Source organism: Cololabis saira, chromosome 15 (genome assembly GCF_033807715.1).
Source record: "Cololabis saira isolate AMF1-May2022 chromosome 15, fColSai1.1, whole genome shotgun sequence".
NCBI lineage: Eukaryota > Metazoa > Chordata > Actinopteri > Beloniformes > Belonidae > Cololabis > Cololabis saira.
The window spans coordinates 34524779-34544916 of NC_084601.1; the positions used below are offsets into that span (position 1 = coordinate 34524779).

At 42.7% G+C, this 20138-nt stretch overlaps 1 protein-coding gene across 1 annotated transcript; it reads right to left on the reverse strand.

Annotated features, from left to right (window-relative positions):
• Window positions 1-7896: 7896 nt before the first annotated feature.
• On the reverse strand, window positions 7897-18900 carry LOC133461291 (CD209 antigen-like protein A). The gene is made up of 7 exons (XM_061742151.1): window positions 18775-18900; window positions 18551-18667; window positions 12379-12468; window positions 10796-10921; window positions 10405-10544; window positions 10064-10182; window positions 7897-8187 (listed from the first exon to the last, which is right to left on the reverse strand). Exons 1-7 carry the CDS (start codon window positions 18845-18847, stop codon window positions 8031-8033), a joined length of 822 nt encoding a protein of 273 aa, XP_061598135.1. The 5' UTR covers window positions 18848-18900; the 3' UTR covers window positions 7897-8030.
• Between the last annotated feature and the right edge of the window lie 1238 nt (window positions 18901-20138).

A 20138-nucleotide genomic window follows, 5' to 3' on the forward strand; every position in this document is an offset into this window, starting at 1 on the left:
CGTGCTTGCTGATTGGGTAACGTACTGCGTCACGCATCGCGTCACTTCCTGGTGTTGCGGTCTGTTGCTGCTGCACGGCGCGCAGGCACAGATCTCTCCCGACTTTTTTGTCTTAAACTTAGACTGTTTTCTGGTAAAATAGCACTATATCTGGTACATTACTGTCTTTATTTCAACACTCGCTCATTTTCTCTTCCGTAACTTTCACTGTCACCAACCACCAATACATTTTCTGTCCGTTAGCCTCCGTTAGCATCTTAGCATGGGCTCTCCGTCTCCCACCGTTTCACCTCTTTGCTGCTCAGTGTGTGAAATGTTTAGTTATTCCTCTGCCTCCTTTAGTGAAGACGGTAAGTGCTTAAAATGTAGTTTATTTACAGGGCTGGAGGCGAGGCTCAGTCAGTTAGAGGTCCGGTTCTGCCAATTTGACCATAGTCCGATAGCCTCCTCAGCTAACCAGGCTAAGCTAGCGGCGGACCGGCCCATAGCAGCTGAGGGTAGCCGCTCCCCTGCAGCTCCCGAGCAGCCGGCCAGTCAGGACCGGTGGGTGACGGTTCGGGGGAAGCGTAGTAAAGGGCTCACGGAACACCACCACCCGCTTCATGTGTCTAACCGATTTTCCCCACTCAGCGACACACCCGTTGAGAAGCCGACCCTGGTGATTGGCGACTCCATAGTCAGACATGTGAAGCCGACTCCAGAGACCATAGTTAGGTGTATCCCGGGGGCCAGAGCGGGCGACATAGAAGCAAATTTGAAGCTACTGGCAAAGGGTAATCGTAAATATGGTAAAGTTATCATCCATGTCGGAGCTAACGACTCCCGTCTTCGCCAGTCGGAAGTAACCAGAATGAATATTGTCTCGGTGTGTAACTTCGCTAAAACCATGTCGGACTCCGTAGGTTTCTCTGGCCCCCTCCCCAATCTGACCAGCGATGACATGTTTAGTCGCATGCTCTCGCTCCGTCGCTGGTTGTATCGGTGGTGTTCAGAAAACGACGTGGCCTTTATTGACAATTGGGAAACGTTCTGGGGAAAGCCCGGTCTGATTAGAAGAGACGGCATTCATCCCACCCGGGATGGTGCTGCTCTTGTCTCTAGTAATTTGGCCTGTTTCATTAGACCCTCTCCCTGACATTGCAGGGTCCAGGCCAGGATGCAGAGCTGTAGTTTAACACACTTCTCTGCTGCTTCTCGAGGACCAACGCCTGCCAACAAAACTATAAGATTACATGATGTAACTGGTAACTCTAACCAGGTGCCTAGCAAAATAGAAGTAGTTGCAGTTCCCCGCCCTCCACTAGTTCACCAGGTGCGGCGTTATAGAGGCGTTAACCAAAATAATCTTGTAAAAATTAAAAACAGTGCACATTTGGTACCAATAAGAGACCGAAAAATTAGATGCGGACTACTAAATATACGATCGTTAAGCTCCAAGTCTCTGTTAGTAAACGATATAATTACAGAGAGCAGGAGTGATGTTTTCTGCTTAACAGAAACATGGTTACAGGATGAAGAGTATGTTAGTTTGAATGAATCAACTCCGCCCGGCTACTTTAATCATCACATTCCTAGAAACACGGGCCGGGGCGGAGGAGTCGCAGCAATTTATAACTCCAGTTTCCAAACAAAAATTGAACCTAAGTGCAATTATAATACGTTTGAAAGCCTCACGCTTAGTCTGAAATTTCCGAGCTGGAAATCAGAGAAGCCAGTTGTGTTAGTGGTAGTGTATCGGCCCCCTGCTGGCGCTTATCTAGAGTTTTTGTCTGAATTTTCAGATTTCCTTTCTGGATTATTGATCAGTACAGATAAATTCATCATAGTGGGTGATTTTAATATTCATATGGATGTTGAAAGCGATAATCTTAAATTAGCTTTCAATTCTCTTCTAGAATCAATGGGTATCTCACAAAAAGTGGACGGGCAGACGCATTGTTTTGGTCATACTCTCGATCTCGTTCTCACCTACGGTGTTGAAACTGATGGTCTGTTGGTGTCACCTGTTAACTCCCTTTTATCCGACCATTATTTAATAACGTTGGAATTGAATGTTGTTGATGTTGAGGTGCAGGGCAGGAGGTATTATTTTAGCAGATGTTTGTCTGATGAAGCTATTGCTAAATTTAAGGAGACCATTGCTCGTCTTGCGACAGTGGAAAATAGTGAAGCCTCTACTGAAGCAATAGAGGCCAGTGACCTGGGTTCTACCTCTGATGTTGATGTTGATTTTCTTGTTAGTAACACTGCTGATCTGTTGCACTCAGCTTTAGATGAAGTTGCTCCTTTGAAAAGGAGGGTTTCTAGCCACAGGAGCTTAACTCCCTGGTACAATTCAGATATTCGCATGTTGAAACAAAGCGTGCGTAAAATAGAAAGGAAGTGGCACTCTTGTAAGTCTGTAGACTCTTATCGTGAATGGAAAGATATTCTAATAGTATATAAAAAAGCCATTCGCAAAGCAAGAACAGCTTATTATTCAACGTTGATAGAGGATAACAAAAGTAACCCACGTTTTCTGTTCAGCACTGTAGCCAGGCTGACAAAGAGTCACAGCTCTGTGGAGCCGTGTATTCCTGCAGCTCTCAGTAGTGAGGACTTTATGAGCTTCTTTAACAGTAAAATCACGAGAATTAGAGAAGAAATCAACCAGCCGGTTGTGGGCGTTTCTTCAGCTTTAGCGACTTCCCTAGGCTCTGACTTGTCTCTAGACTGTTTTGATCCTATAGACCTCCCTGAGCTGACTTCACTCGTTAATAGAGCTAAGTCAACCACATGTATGTTAGACCCCATCCCGACTCGACTATTCAAAAATGTTTTTTCTCTTATTGGTGTGACAATACTGGACCAAATCAACCTATCCCTAAGCTTAGGATATGTACCACAGGTTTTCAAAGTGGCAGTAATTAAACCTTTACTTAAAAAACCTTCCCTTGACCCAGACACCTTAGCTAATTATAGGCCAATTTCTAACCTTCCATTTGTATCTAAAATTCTGGAAAAGGCAGTTTCAAGCCAGTTATGTGACTATTTGTATAGAAATGATCTGTTTGAAGTCTTTCAGTCAGGGTTCAGAATGCATCATAGCACAGAGACAGCACTGGTTCGAGTTACGAATGACCTTCTTATGGCCTCAGATAAGGGATTAGTGTCCATATTGGTTTTACTGGACCTCAGTGCTGCTTTTGACACTGTTGATCATGGCATTTTACTGCACAGGTTAGAGCATGTTGTTGGGATTAAAGGGACAGCTCTACGTTGGTTTAAATCATATCTATCTGACAGGTTCCAGTTTGTTCATGTACATGAGGTTTCTTCAGAACAGTCGAGGGTCTGTTATGGTGTTCCGCAGGGTTCAGTGCTAGGGCCAATCTTGTTTAGTTTATACATGCAGCCCTTGGGAAGTATAATCCAGAATCACGGCATACACTTTCATTGTTATGCTGATGATACGCAGCTCTATTTGTCTATGAAGCCGGATGAAACAGAACCGTTAGTTAAACTTCAGGCATGTCTTAGGGACATCAAGGACTGGATGTCCAGAAATTTCTTGCTTCTAAATTCAGATAAAACAGAGGTTATCATTCTTGGTCCAGAGCATCTTAGGAAGGGAATAGATGGTGTTGCGATGGCTTCCAGTGCAACTGTGAGAAACCTTGGTGTTGTTTTCGATCAGGATTTGTCGTTTAAACCATATGTTAATCAGGTTTGTAAAATAGCGTTTTTCCATCTCCGTAATATTGCAAAAATTAGGAAAATCCTCTCGCAGAGGGATGCAGAAAAACTAGTTCATGCGTTTGTATCTTCTAGACTGGATTACTGTAATGTGTTGTTAGCAGGATGTCCAAGTAATTTGCTGAATAGGCTCCAGCTGATCCAGAATGCAGCAGCACGAGTACTGACAGGAATTAGCAGGAGAGACCACGTCTCTCCAGTGTTAGCGTCGCTCCATTGGCTACCTGTAAAATTCAGAATTCAATTTAAAATTTTATTACTTGCATATAAAGCCCAAAACGGCTTAGCTCCGCAGTATTTACAAGATTTGATAGTGCCTTATGTTCCTGGCCGAGCTCTCCGCTCCCAGGGTGCAGGTTTACTCGTAGTTCCTAGAGTATCTAAATGTAGATTTGGAGGGCGGGCGTTCTGCTATCAGGCACCATTACTTTGGAACCAACTTCCAATCTGGGTTAAGGAGGCTGACACCACCTCCACCTTTAAAACTAAACTTAAAACCTTTCTGTTTAGTAAAGCTTATAGTTAGTGTTTAGTAAACCTCTAGCTGGTGTTGGTAAATCTCTAGGTAGTGTAAACTTTAGTGTGTTAGAGTCAGTAGTCATAGTCGCAGCTATAGAACAAAACTATAATAGTTAGTCTCAAATATAGCTTCGCGGTAGATATGCTGCTATAGGCTTATGCTGCAGGGGGGCACCGACATGATCCGCTGGGCGGTGCCTCTCACCCTTCTTCTCCTCTCCTTTTCCCTGCCTCTCTTCTCCATTACCATTTTTATTTATTATAAATATCTCATAGCTATCATTTTTGTCCATCGTTCCTGTAGTTTCTTGTGCCGGCCCCCCTTTTTTCTCTTTTGTGTATGTTTGCAGGCCGGAGCCTCAGGAGCTGCGTTCTGGCCTGTGTTCCCGCCCCCCCCCCCCCCCCTCTGGTCATCCCATTGCTTCTTCCACCTGCCTACGTGGATGTCTGCTGTTGCTGCTTCCGCCTGCCTGCACCCCCCCCCCCCCCTCTGGTCATCCCGCTACTCCTTCCACATGACTGTTGTGTGCTGCTGACGCCCCCCCCCCCCCTCTGGTCATCCCGCTGCTGCTTCCACATGACTGTTGTGTGCTGCTGACGCCCCCCCCCCCACCTCTGGTCATCCCGCTGCTGCTTCCACCTGCCTGCTGTGTGCTGTCGACGTCCCTGACTCCCCCAGTCTGGCCTTCGGCAGGAGGGTCCCCCCTTATGAGCCTGGTCCTGCTCAAGGTTTCTTCCCTCCTAAAGGGGAGTTTTTCCTTGCCACTGTTTGGCTTAAGGCTTTTCTCCCACTAAGGGAGTTTTTACCTGCCATTGTTTATATAATAATTGCTCGGGGGTTTATGTTTATGTTTATGTTTATGTTTATGTTTATGTTCATGTTCTGGATCTCTGGAAAGCGTCTAGAGACAACATCTGTTGTATTAGACGCTATATAAATAAAATTGAATTGAATTGAATTGAATTATGTTTATGTTCATGTTCTGGATCTCTGGAAAGCGTCTAAATGATCTGTTTTTTTTTTCTTTTTTTCCTTGTCTGCACACATATTAATTAATGATTGATACCATGCCGGTAAAAACCAAAGGCATATATATGTGCATTATTACTATATTTAACATCCGGTACCGGTCCGTAGAGCCGTTACTACCGGGCCGTGGAATGGCTTGTGTTCCGATCATAATTAGGGCTGCAACGACGTTGTCGACAAAAAGCGATAATCAAAATTGTCGGCAATTGTCACCAGACGGTTTTTTCCCAATGGAGTGAGGCATCTCACTTCACTTCACCTCATACAATCTCTGCCCAGAGCCGCGTGTCAGCGCAGCTTTTTTTTTTTTTTTTTTCTTCTTTTTTGCGTCTCCCCGCACCAGACGACTGCGCTCACTGATCAATACTGCAGATGCTGATCAATGATGAGCAGGGGTCCGTTTCACAAAGCAGGTTTAGTGAAAACTCTGAGTCTGTTAACCCTGAAATGAGGGAAACTGAGTTTTCCGTTTCACAAAGGGAGGTAACTCAAACCAGAGAAAGAGAGGTAACTCTAGCCTGTTTCACAAAGAGAGGTAACTTAAGCTCTCGGTCAGTTACTGCAGTAACAGACTCTCTGAACCTAACCTGGACCAGGTTTATATCAATGAACCTGGAGTTTCTCTGCGTCTCCGCCTCTTTCAGAGCCGCACGCACATTTGATTTCCTTATTCATTCAGTCAGCAGGTGAGTTTTGGCGAAGTTCTGCCGTCTGTCAGTATTTTAGAAGTCCATTGTCACGAACATGGCATGTCCTTTTGATGAAGACACAATTGATGAAGGTGCAGAATTAATGCGCAGAGAATTAAATATTCGTCGGGATATGGTTATCAGACCACGTAATACATGTACATTATGCATAGTCTCATTACAGGCAAAGCAATATGTGTTAATCCTTTATTTGTTATAATTTGATGATTGAATTGTTTAATGATTTCATAATATATTCAAATTTTTTGAGATTTTTTATTTGGGGTTTCATAAACTGTGAGCCATAATCACCAAAATTATAACAAAGGCTTGAAATATCTCACTTTGCATGTAGTGGGAAATAATATTTGTTTCACCTTAAGTTGAATTTACTACGAATGAAGTTTTGCAATATATTCAAATTTTCCGACCTCCACCTGTACATTATTACATGAATACATAAGAGCATAATACAGGGGTCTCCAACTCCGGTCCTGGAAAGACCTATCCAGCATGTTTTAGGTGTCTCCCTGCATGAATGACAGCAGCAAAGTTGAATAAAATATCTATTTTTCATTGAAGTACCCATCTTTCTCGTGTTTATTATCATTTGCCACATAATTAAAGCAACCTCATACTAAATTTAAGAAAACAATTTTTGCATTTTTTTGTCATATAATTTCATCCAAAACTTGTCGAAATGTGTTTCTTTGAGTGGCAGCCCTGTCATGGCTTGGCGGACAATAAGTTCTGGTACCCGACTGGACTGAACAGCGCCATGCACAGGTGCTGTATGCAGGTTAGGTTCAGTCTGCTGCAGAGATGAGCGGACCTCAGCAAACCTCCATGAGCCGTTTCTTTACTAGTTGTTCGAGTAAAAGAAATAGTGATGAACAAGTGGAAAATCCTACCAAAAAGAAAAGCAAAAGCTTTAATCGCAAGTACGACATTATGTATATAAAATACGGATTTGTTGCAACAGGCGATTTGGAGGCGCCAAACACATTTTATGTGGAGAAACGCTCGCCAACGAAGCAAAAGAAGCCATCCAAGCTTCAAAGACACTTAAATACAAAACATCCTTCTCTCAAAGACAAACCAGTGGAAGGACAAAACGTGACTTAGATTTGCAGAAGCAAGTTTTAAAGGCCACAACATCAGCTAACGTCGCTGATGATAGCCTGCATTTTAAAATGCATTGTTTTTTTCTAAAATGTTTATTAAAATTGACATAAATTGTCAACCGGTCCCTGAGCTTTTTGTTTATACTTCTGCTGGTCCTTGGCACAAAAAAGGTTGGGAACCCCTGTTTTAGGACCACGAGGAGCTGCTGCATAACCCAGAAACTGAACGAGTGGCTGTGATGTTCTGGCTGATCAGTTCCAGTTTCAAACTCAGAAACTTTCTAAGAAACTGAAAAAATGAAATAGATAACACAATGCAGTTGAAGATAAGGTATTTATTTACAAATCTTTGAAAATGATGAACATTATGTAAACTTGATGTCAAACTGACAAAAAACACATTAATAAAAGATCCAGGTCTGTTTTTGAAAAAGAGAGTTTGCTCAGCCTCATGTTCTTGTATTTTAGTATTTTTAATTTAAACACTTTCATGTTAAAAACAACTAAATTGTTACTTCAGACTTTGTGTCCCAAACATTTAATCCGAAACATTTAATCCAACAGCTGTTGTCAAGTTTCCTTGTTTATTGATGGTTTTTCCTCTGTTCCTAAAATACACTTTGCCTTTTGTTTGTGTAAATGAAGCAGGAGGACAAATGTTTATGTAAATGTTGCAGAATAAAGACAATTATTTTAACTGCCAACTCTTCACTCATCACATATCAAATTAAAAAAAAGGTAAACAAATTGAAGAAAAGCTGCATTTATACTTATTTACAATAATTATATTTTACTTCAACATTATCAAGTTCTCCTGTAGTTCTGATGACAGCTTCACTACCCTGTACACATGATGAAGTTCAGAATCATCACATCTATAAATGACACATGAAACACAATAAATGAAAGTGACCAAATGTAATCTGAAGTTAATCAAGATTCAACAATGAAATCTTGTATTTTCTTCTCACAGATCCAGTTATTACTGAAAGTGTGAAGTGAATGTGTCCATTTCCCTTCAGTAGTACAACACAGTGCAGCATATTCTCGTTCGTTATACTGATCTTGAGACCATCCTGCAGTCAAGAACCTGTAAAGTATTAAAACAACATGTTCAACTGAGATGGAAATCAAGATTATTTTCATTTTCAGATAAAACTGACACATTCTTTAAAGCAGCACAACGTAACTTTCAGATTTTCTGAGTTTGGCGGCATCTTTTGGACAAAAGCGGTAGTGCTTTACCAGAAAGAACACTACGTTTCCCATGAGCACCAGCGCGTACTGCCGGAAAACTCCTGTCCCGTTGCGTGCATTTGTTTTGAGAGAAGACGGGACGTTTTTCTGTTTCACCAAGTGAACAGACGGAACCCAAAAAAAAAGATGTTAAACTGCTGGAAAGGAACTGGCATTTACCGGGATACCTTTAACAAGGAAGCCAGGGAGCAGTATATGGAGAAAATAATGATTATTAACGGTCTGGATCCATATGAAATCCCTACTGAAGAATGGAGCTCCTCGTCGGAGCTGCACTCTTTAGAAAGGATTTACTGCCGCAGTTCTGCAGAACCACCGTCTCCGGCTACCTTGTTTAGGAGTGTTTGGCAGCTGCTGTGGTAAATGTTTGACTCGCCATGTGTTTCAATAAATTTGTATAATAGTACAACATACAGTACATGTTTTGTATCCCTCTTACTTCTCTTTTCTTTTTTTTGACTGCTATATTATGTTGAAGAGGCTCCGAGGCGTGAGCAATATTTTTGTTTTCCTCGTGAGATTATTTTTTTCCTCTGCAGCTACAAATAAGAGTTAATATTTTTTCCTCAACAAACTAGTTTTATCTGAAGATTGGGGTTAATTGCACCGCAGAGAGCTGGCCAGCAACTGCGTTTAGCTGGCGAAGTGGGGAGTAAAACCCGTGTTTTGATCCGACCCGGTCTGTGAGTGTTTTTCGGTTTAAGGCTGATTTATGGTTCTGCGTTAAATCGACGCTGAGCCTACAGCGTAGGGTATGCGGCGACACGCACCGTACGTTGCGCGTCGCCATGTACCCTACGCCGTAGTTCTGCGTCGATTTAATGCAGAACCATAATTCAGGCTTTACTGTGTGGAAGGTTTGGTCGTTACAGCCGCGATCCAAGCGAGCCGACGACTCTTTCACTCTTTTACTCTGTTATATCAGATACTTGGCCTGCGTGGTTCTGCCTCCGAGCAGGAAACCGGTGAAAAGTTAAACCATTAGCGATCTTTTCCCCACGTCTGTTGTGTGGAGCTGCTGCAGCCACAACGCAGCTTCTGCGGAGCTGCGCTCCACGCCCCGCCCATTTTCGTCTCGACTGCGAATCGGGAAGGAGGGGGAAGTGACGTATGCCGTAAAGCAGTCAAAGCCGTAAAGATTTGTAGTTTTTTAGTGTGGCAGGGTTCCTACCATGCTCCTCAAAGTTACATAGTGCCAGTGAAGGCGATACAGACCCCTTCAGACCATGACAGAGGTGTCATTAAACCTGTTGGAAGTTGATGTACCATCACAATGACTCTGGAAATATGATATTAAGGTGGAAAAGTTACGTAGTGTCGCTTTAATTGTTTTACAAAAACTTTTTAATGATCACAGGGAACTTTTGGTCTGATTCCAGATGTTGGATGAGGTCTTCATTAAATACTCCAACATGGTATCCAATTATTTATTCCAGTGAAAGCAGCTCAGTCTGCACATCTTCCACAAATATCTTCTCTCCTGCTGATCACAAACTAAATACACTATTTAAAAACTGTTGAGTCTCTTTCATCAGACTTCTCATTGAGTTTTTATGAAAGAAACAATAAATTATTCACGCAGCTGTTCATTCAAATAAATGTGTTACAGAAATAATGATGATACAGTTTTTAACATGTTCTTCTGTTTTACCTGTTAACAATTTGAAAACAATAACTTTGATGAAATTGTAAAAGAAACACTTTCTTACGTTGTTGTCAGTGGTGATCCGTCCACCCATTTCCATTCATATTTTTGTTTACTTGTTGACCGTTCAGCTTTCAGACCAATCCAGGAGGTTTCATTTGTGTACAGTCGTCCCACAAAATCCTAAATGACGAGACAAAAGTAGTTTCTGCAGTAATTAATCTGCATATCTGTCTCAGTATCCTGATGATTGTGTTTGAAAACAATCTAAATGATTTAAAATCACATTTCTAACTGAAATCCATCAGGATGGAGACAGAAGCAGCACACAGACTGACAGCAGGTGGAGAACACAAGTAACAGTAAACTGCAGTAACATCAAATACACTGACATGAAACACCCACCTGCTCCTCTTTGCTGTTTATGATCACCAGATCAGCTCCTCTTTTCTCACACTCCCTCCTGCTCTCAGACCAAGTTTTACTCTTTGTGAATTTTCTGTAAACACTGGATCCAAATCTTCTCCATCCTTCATGACACTCTCCTTCATATCAGATATCAGACAGACAAGTGTTTTAGTAAGATTTAGCATCACATTTATGAGTGTTCTTTCAATATTTTGATATCTCCTTCAGGTGTTACTTTTACCTTTCAGGTTATTTGTATAAACATTTTAGCTCCAGCTTTCTGTCTTATCTATTTTTAATTAAGTTACACTAATAGAAATAAGAGGTTACTGTATAGGGGCTAACGCTGAAGTTCAAGTTTATTTATGTGGTCATAAATCTTTCTTACCATCAAGTTCAATTTTGAGCTGATTATAAGTGTTGATCAGTTGGTTGTATTTGACCTGCAGCTGAATGTTGATGGTATTTACTTGGTCGTGTTCCCTCTGCAGCTGGTTGTTGTCCAAAGTGATATCTGGTAAGAAGTATAACATCAAAACATACTGTGAAATACACAAACTAAATACACTATGGATAACGTGTTGTGGTTGAGGAGCAGGTGGTAGAGAGACTGGATGGTGGAAGGCTGGTAAAACATAAATACATTAACAAGAACTGGTCAAACAGACATTCTGTTGAAAAAAATGTGTAGATTATAAAAAACAAAAATGGACACAAACTATTATTCATTACTGAAGTACAGATATTTGACAGATAAACATCTAAAACCTGAAGGGAAGTGGAGTCCTTAGGACCTGGATTCAAGAAAACTGATCTATGAAGGAGAAAAATGAAATAAAAGGAAAAAGCGTCATGTTGTTGCATATATGGACCGCTAGATGGCAGCGTTGTAACTGAATACACTCAGTTTCAGCCTCCTGGACATGTGCTCGACCCACATGTGCACGTGTGACCGCTCACACATTCAGAAAGTAAGAGAGGAAACAACTGAACTTATTTCTTTATTACTATCACTCACTTTCAGATCTTTTTTTATCATTGTGTGATTTACACGGTCTATATTTCTCTAGTGTTTTCATTGTGTGGGAAACAAAAATATCACATTTAAAGGAGCTTGAGGCTCCTTTTAAGAAATGAGACTCTCTAGCGCCACCCTTCACCACGACGGCCGTCGGGGGTACTGCAGCCAACAGCGAAGCCGGCACGGGAGAACGGGGAGAACGCACATGCAGCGTCATGTGACGTCACATCCGCAGCCCAGCGCGGGAAATTCGGGACCGAATTGCAGCACATTTTGCAGCACACAGCCTGTTCAAGGCAAAGGAGAGATACACTAGAGGAAACATTCTTTTGGGTTTGGAACGCTTCATCTGACATTATTACTAGAAAACTTAAAATGTATACGGATTTTTTTCATAAATCTTGCCACAATCCGGCCTCAAGCTCCTTTAAAGGAGCATGAGGCTCCTTTTAAGAAATTACTCTCTAGCGCCACCCTTCGCCACAACGGCCGTTGGGGGTACTGCAGCCAACAGCGAAGCCGGCACGGGAGAACGGGGATAACGTGCATGCAGCGTCATGTGACGTCACATCCGCAGGACAGCGCGGGAAATTCGGCCTCCGAATTGCAGCACATTTTGCAGCACACAGCCTGTTCAAGGCAATGGTGAGATACACTAGAGGGCTCATTCTTTTTGGTTTGGAACGCTTCACCTGACATTATTACTAGAAAACTTGAAACATATACAAATTTATTTCATAAATCCTGCCTCTATCCTGCCTCATGCTCCTTTAAATGTATCATTCAGTCCGTTTTCTGACTCTTTTTTTCTGCTGTGTGTCTCTTTCACTGGAGAAACTCCTCATAATTACTGTCATGACAGTGAGCTAAAAAAAATATATTAAAGTTAAACATTTTAGGTGATGATTGTGTAGCTTGAGTTTTTTTGGTCGTTTTAAAAGTTTTCTTACCAGAAAGATTGTTGAGCAGCTGATTGTAGGTGTTGTTCAGTTGGTTGTGTTTGGTCTTCAGCTGGTTGACATCCAAGGTGACTACAAGAACTGTAACATACAATCACTTTGCTTTAAATCAACAGATATCATTTACTTTAAGGATGTTGATAATGCATATCTGTTACAAATTGTAGTTATATGTTTTTATTCAAGAGGCAGTGCGTGAAATTTTCTAACGGATTATTTTCATCCTTGGGATGTAAATACCTACATATATATATATATATATAGGGTTGTCTGTGAGAATTTCCACTTGAGCTGTCTCTCAAGGCCAACTGGTTATGAATAGAATAGAATAGAACAATAGTGCAAACAATAAGAAATATAAGAATATAAGAAATATAAATAATATAAAAATATTTAAAAAAGGTTATGGTGCATTTTAATAGTGAAGACCTGAGGTCATATTTACAGATAATAGCATATAGTTACACAAGTGGTGGAACATTACACAGATAGTCCGGGAAAAAGTATTGCACGGTAAAAACAGTAATTACACATGAAGGCATTCACATTTTGTTCAGGGCGGTTAGGGCTTTAGGGAAAAAGCTGTTTTTTAGTCTGTTAGTTTTTGACCTGATGACTCTGTAGCGTCTTCCTGAAGGCAGCAGGTCAAACAGGTCAGAGCCAGGGTGGGAGCTGTCTTTTATGATATTAGTGGCTCTGCTGAGGCAGCAGGGGGTGTAAATGTCCATCAGGGGGGGAGGGGGCAGCCGATGATCTTCTGCGCTGCTTTCACCACCCTCTGGAGCCTTTCTGTGTCCGCAGCAGTGCAGCTGCCGTACCAGACTGTAATGCAGTACGTCAGCAGGCTCTGGATGGATGAGCGGTAGAAGGTCAGCAGCAGGTTGGAGTCCAGCTTGTATCTCCTGAGGACTCTCAGGAAGTGCAGCCGCTGCTGAGCCTTTTTTGTGATGTTCTCAGATCAGGAGATGCTGTCAGAGATGAGGAGGCCAAGAAACCGGAAGGAGTGAACCCTTTCCACTCTCTGGCCGTTGATGTAGAGGGGGTCTGGGTCGGTGTTCTGTTTCCTGAAGCTGATCTCCTTGGTTTTTCCGGTGTTTAGAGTGAGGTTGTTCTCTGAGCTCCAGGTTGTCAACTTCAGGACCTCCTGTCTGTAGGCTCCTCGTCCCACTTTGAGATGAGTCCGACCACCGTAGTGTCGTCAGCAAACTTCACTATGAGGTTATTGTTATGGATCAGACTGCAGTCGTTGGTGTAGAGGCTGTACAGGAGGGGGCTCAGCACACAGCCCTGTGGAGAGCCGGTGCTCAGCATGCGGGTGGAGGACAGGTGGGGGCCAAGTCTCACAGTCTGGGGTCGGTTGGTAAGAAAGTTTTTGATCCAGGCACATGTGAGGGGGGGCAGGCCGATGGTGGTCAGTGTTGTGATGAGGATGTCTGGGATTATTGTGTTAAATGCAGAGCTGTAGTCCACGAAGAACATCCGGACATAGCTCTGCTGTTGCTACAGGTGGGTCAGAGCAGAGTGTAGAGCTACGGCGATGGCGTCCTCAGTGGATCTATTAAGCGAACTGGAATGGGTCAAAGTCCGGGGGGAGGTGGTTCTTTATGTGGTGAAGAACTTGTTTCTCAAGGCACTTGGTGATTACCAGGGTGAGGGCCACTGGGCGGTAATCGTTCAGGCTGGTGGCCGGAGACTTTTTCGGCACCAGGATTATGGTAGCTGATTTCAGGCAGGACGGGACGACTGCCTGGGCAAGGGAGGTGTTGAAGATCCTGGTGAAGATGGGGGTGAGCTGGTGGAACTCCGTCTGGGCCGGCAGCTTTCTTGGTGTTCACTGTCAGGAGCAGCCGTCTGACATCATGCTCCTGTACAGTGAGTGGAGTGATGGAGGATACTGGTGGGGGGGTGGGCGGGGCTGGAGCAGCTGAGTGCTCAAAGTCAGCAAAGAAGCCATTCAGCTCCTCTGCCCGTGGCGCACCAGGTCTGCGGTTGACACATCACCAACTCTGAAGTTAGTGATGTGTTGTAGACCCCGCCACACCTCCCTGGAGTTGTTACTGGACAGGTGGAACTTTATTCTCATCCTGTGGTCCGCTTTGGCTTTCTTTATTCCTTTGGACAGGTCAGCTCGAGTAGCTCTGTACAAAGCTCTGTCACCTGACCTGAAGGCGGCGTTGGGGGTCCTGAGTAGTGAGCGGACCTGGTTTAACCATCCAGGGTTTCTGGTTCGGAAAAACCTGGATGGTTTTGTCTACAGTCACATTTCCAATGCAGAACTTGATGTAGTCCAGTACCGTGTCTGTGAAAGTATCCAGCTCCTGATGTTCAAATAAGTCCCACTCAGTCCGGTCGAAGCAGTTCTGGAGTTCTGGAAGTGCATGGTCAGGCCAGGTTGTGACTGTCCTTGTAGTGGGCCTGGCTCTGCGTCTGAGGGGAGTGTATGCTGGGGCCAGCAGGAGGGAAAAGATGGTCTCATTGTCCGAGATAGGGGAGGGTTGTGGTTCTGTAAGCACATTTAATGTTGGTATAGACGTGATCCAGAGTGTTCTCTCCCCTGGTGGGGCATTTAACATGTTGGTAAAAATTCGGCAGCATAGTCTTTAGATTGGCCTTGTTAAAGTCTCCTGCAATAATGTGAACACCATCTGGGTGGGCCCGCTGATGTTCGTTAATGGTGTTCAACAGGAGAGAGAGCCTTGTGTTTACGCAGGCATCAGGCGGGATGTAAACAGCCATGATGATCACTACAGTGAGCTCTCTCGGTAGAAAAAAAGGCCGTTATAGAGGAAGGATCAGATGTATTGTGGTTTGTCTGACTCTGATTGTTATTTTAAGATCAGCAGCTCGATGTACGTCCCCCAGACAAGCGGTACTGCAGCTGCCGCTTGGATCCAGGCAGGAAGGATGGTTTAGTTATAAGTGTCACACTGTGAATTGTTGTGGTGAGTGAGTTCACTGACCTCCCTGTCACACCACCTCATCACCTATCTTGTCCCAGCTGCAGCTCCTCACTGCTCATAAGCCAGAGACCATTTAGTCCATGTCGGTGCAGGGGGGCACCGACATGATCCACTGGGCGGTGCCTCTCACCCTCCTTCTTCTCCTCTCCTCTTACCTTCTTCTCTTCTCCATTTCCATTTTTATTTATTATAAGTATCTCATAGCTATCGTTTTAGTCCATCGCTCCTGTAGTCTCTTGTGCTGGCCCCCCTTTTTTCTCTTTTGTGCATGTTTGCAGGCCGGAGCTTCGGGAGCTGCGTGCTGGCCTCCGTCCCGGTACCCCCGTCCATGACAATCGTTCTGCCTTGTCCCTCTGGATTTTGGTTTGCTCCACTGATGGTCTGCATCACATCTTGGGCAGCAAAGGATCCTGTGCTTAAACATTGGATCAACGTATATGGACTAGACATAACAAGGTTCACCTTTGCACAGCATGGGCTCTGTAATCAATCATATCTCTCTGTAGTTACCCAGGCAAAATGCATGTATGACCCCTCGACTTGTAGCGTGTACATTTGTGATTTCCCCAGAAGATAAGACCATAACTTTCCTGCTCATTCAGGTTGGGGAACAGGCTCTGACTGTCATCCGTCCTGGAGGGTACTAATTGAGACTTCAATACTTGTGTGTATTTCTTTTTAGGACACTCGCTCATTTTTATTTATTTATTTTTTGGTGACTCTGGGTCTTAAGGCATAACTGCACACACTGATGTTGATGTAAAACTTATATGTTTTCCTTTTTCCTCCTAATTTCTACAAAATGGATTACAATGATCCTCATCCGTCTTTTCTTATATAGATGCACTCAGTACATCATATGCAGTTCATTAGCTAATAATGGCAAATTTCTACGTGAGATTATAGTGTTAATAGCTGAATGAGTCAAACAGTGTTAGTGCGTTTGTGGGCTAGTTTTTCAAACCATCGCTGCTCCAGTTCCATGCCACCAGCATAAAGTGTACAACGCCAGCTGCTACGGTTTTCAGCCATCCTTTCCCAGCTAGATGTATCGACATTTAACGCTTTCATATCGCGTTTCGCGACATCCTTGAAGCGAAGAAGTGGACGTCCTCTCCTTCGCACACCCTCACAAAGCTCGCCATAGAGGATGCACTCGGGCAGCCGGTAGTCTGGCATTCTGTGCAGGTGACCAAGCCAACGGAGCCTTCTGATCTTCAGAGTTTGGAAGAGAGATTTGCTGCCAGCCCGTTTCAAAACTTCTTCGTTCGTGACCCTGTACTGCCACTTAATTCCCTGTATGTGCCTTAGGCTACGCATATGGAAGGAGTTCAGCCTTTGTTCTTGACGGGTATATGTTGTCCATGTTTCCGCACCATATAACATTATACTAAGAACGCAGGATTCATAAAAGCGGCACTTAGTTCGTTCCATGAGATAGTTGTTCTGCCAAGCTCTAGCTCTAAGGCGGTTGAATGTAGTCCCAGCTTTACCGATGCGGATTTCGATTTCTTTGTCCATTGAGAGATTGCTACAGATTGTCGAGCCGAGATAGGTAAAGTGGTTTACACAGTCCAATGCTTTATCATCAACAGTGACTTCTGCGTCGTATGGGGATCCCGTTTGGTGCATAATTACTGTCTTATTTATAATAATCAATAATCAATGCGAAGTCCGAACAAGCAACATTGAGCCTGTCCATCAAGCGCTGTAGGCCTTCTGTGGAGTGCATTAGCACTACAATCAAAATGGGGGTTCAGTGTTTGCCCAGGGAGGCTTTGACATGTAGAGGGTCTGGGGATCAAATTCTCATCAGAGTGGAGGATGATGACTCCACTTGATTATCAGTATCAGTAACAGTTCTTATGGTTAATTTGTTGTTGTTTTTTTTGTCTAGAAAGATAATAATCTCATCAGTAACAATGTGGTTGACAAAAAGCAACATCCATTCCAAAGAAGGTGGATTCTGTGTAAAATTAAAAAGAAATGATTTCCAAATCTCATAGTTTTGCCAATAGAACATAAACACTGTATCAGCCTTTGAATATAGCCTTGTCGTTCAAAATAGTTAATTTTGAATTTGATGGCAGTAACACATTTAAAAGGTGTTACAGAGGAAACAAGAGGCTGGAAATGTAATTGGTACAAACCAAACACTGGTGGGAAATGTAACTAAATTAACTGACAACAGCTCAGTGACAAGACTGGGTATAAAATAAGCATTTCAGCAGCAGAGCCTCTTAGATGCAAAGCTGGGTAGACCCCCTCACCAATATGTTACAAACTGTGTTAAAGTATTGGGAATAATGTCCAGAAAATGTTCCTCAATGTTGACATTTTACACAACGTCCCAACTTGTTTGGGATTGGGGATGTAGTTCCTCCATTAGGATTTCTGAACTACTTGGACACATTTCAGCCTCAGTAGCAAAGCCTTCAGCAGCTAGATGACATTTACTTAAAAGTAATCAAATGTTCCTTCAAATTAAACTAGTATTTTAGTACTTCATAAAAAACCTCCAACATCAACGAGGAAAAGAGAGTATGGCAGAAAAATCATAAATGAGGAGGGATCCGTTTGAACAAGAATACATGGTTGACATCTTATCTGTCTCAGAGCGGTACAACAACTCTACTTAGAAACAATTCATCCAGCTTTTATGAATCTACTGGTTCTTGTTCTGCAGATGTATGTTGTTATTTTACTGTTCAGGAACAATACTTATAAATGGTCCAAGACTAATGACAGATAACATGTACTGCAATGAAAACAATGATCTCTGACCCTAACATGTAACTCTTAAAGGGGACCTATTATGGCATTTAATGTATATTTTAAACAGGCCTTTAATATCTTAAAAACAATCTAAAGCTTGTTTTTTCTAATTAAAACAGAAATTCAGCCTGTGTGCCATGTCTCTAGTTTTACCGCTTCTAACCCCATTTTCTGTGATTGATTCTAAGGGGTGGGGGGGCTATGATAATGCATTTGTCCACAGAACTGTCCCACATGTTGTAAGTAGAAAAACCCCAGTAGTTCTTGGGTTGGATTACTGTCAAACAACCTTCTCTGTTTGTATTTAGATAAAGCTCGGTAAGGTTTTATGAAAGTACGTCATCAGTACTTCAGATATAAACAGAAGTTTTTCTACTTTGTGACCAAAATGCATCATGTAGTTTTTGAGGTGCAGCATTTAATCTTACCGTATATGAACAAGATGACGACCACGACTAAAACCACCGTGCACAACACTCCTCGACGCAGTGTTGCACCTCTGACAGGTATTTTAAGGACAGCACAATGCTTCTGAGTCTGTCGTCCTGCAGAACCAGAGATCATAAACTTTGCAGCCACACATGAATGTATAATACCTGAACATAATTATCTCTAAAGTTGAACTTTTATTAACTCCATGTCATTTACTTACCTTCTTCCTGTGACTGGAAAACAGTAAGATTATTCCCAACATCATCAACAGTCGCATAGATATCCACCTCCATCTCCTCACATCCTGCTCCGTCTTCTTGCTCATTTCTGTTGTATCTCACCTTTTTTGAGAAATCTGGTTCAGAATAAATACCTGAGGACATCCTGAGAGGACAGAGACAGCCAGACAGGTGCTGTACTTGACTAACTGTGAATCTGCTGTTGAAGTGCTGATATTCTCTTGTACAATATTCAATGTGACATCCGTGCTGGTTCAGCTGCTGGTGCTTCTAGTTCAGCCTTCTATGTGGTTTCATGACATTTTTGAGGAAGTACTGCCATTTAAAAATACAAACGTGCTAAAATGTTTCCATTTCCTAGTAAGAAACCCTTGAGCTGAAGGTCTGCTCTACTTTAGAGGTTTTTTTCAAAACCATTCTCAGCAACATGTTTGACTTCAAAGGATGACACTAACACCTACACTGCAGAATGACCATCCTGTACACAAAATTAGGTTCTTAATGGTTTTTGTAGCCAACTCATGCTACCCGGGGTCAACCAACAGGAAAAGAGGATGCAGGGTTTCGTGGAGGAATTCTTTGATTTTTATTTTGCCAAGACACAAACGTGTATCAGAACACTCAGCCGCTCTGTGTCATCCCTTTGAGCCCCTTTGCCGGTGTGCAGCCGCTCTTTAAATACCCAGGCAGGGTGGAGAGATTGATTGGGCACGGGTGTGCCCAACCAGCTGAACCCGCTCATTTTTCAACAGACAAATTGTGACCATAAAATGTATATTTATATTGTGAGTAGATGTATGTGATGGACAAGATCAATATATGCATTTATTAGTGCTATTTTAACGTTTTGTCCTGCTCTATCTCGGGGACAGAAAGGGTTGTGTTCAATGCCGTAACGTATTAAGCCACGTTTCAAAACAGATCTTTCAGACCTCATCCCTCGATCTATTTTGTTTCTATGAAGTGTTAATGTGGTTTATAATTTGTTTTAATATGGCGTTGTAAGAGCACAAGCTGTTAAAAATAAGGGCAGTAGAATACAGCAGGTAAGTATTTAATTTAGGAGTGTCATCAAACCACACTTTTAAATTGAAGTGCTGCTCTGATCGTCACATATAGACGGGATTACATTGGAAGTGTCATACAATTTGGTGTATTCTATTTGTGTCTGAAAATTTCTCGCAAGAAATGTCATCAAACCATCTTTTAAATTGAAGTATATGCATTTAAAAAAAAAAAAGAGGAATGGGGAAGCCGCTCGCGGTGATCACCTGCTCCGAGCGTCAAATCTAGCCGCAGACGGGATTACATTGCAGCCAATAGGAGCCTATTTGCGCCTCCGGAG

What these genes read in the sequence shown, in the direction of transcription:
- LOC133461291 (XM_061742151.1), bottom strand. Translation starts at nt 18,847, where the DNA reads ATGGAGGTGGATATCTATGCGACTGTTGATGATGTTGGGAATAATCTT. An exon ending in TTTCCAGTCACAGGAAGAAG is followed by an intron (nt 18,668 to 18,774) that starts GTAAGTAAATGA and finishes CTGGTTCTGCAG; the next exon opens with GACGACAGACTCAGAAGCAT. An exon ending in GCTGCTCAACAATCTTTCTG is followed by an intron (nt 10,922 to 12,378) that starts GTAAGAAAACTT and finishes ACTTCTTACCAG; the next exon opens with ATATCACTTTGGACAACAAC.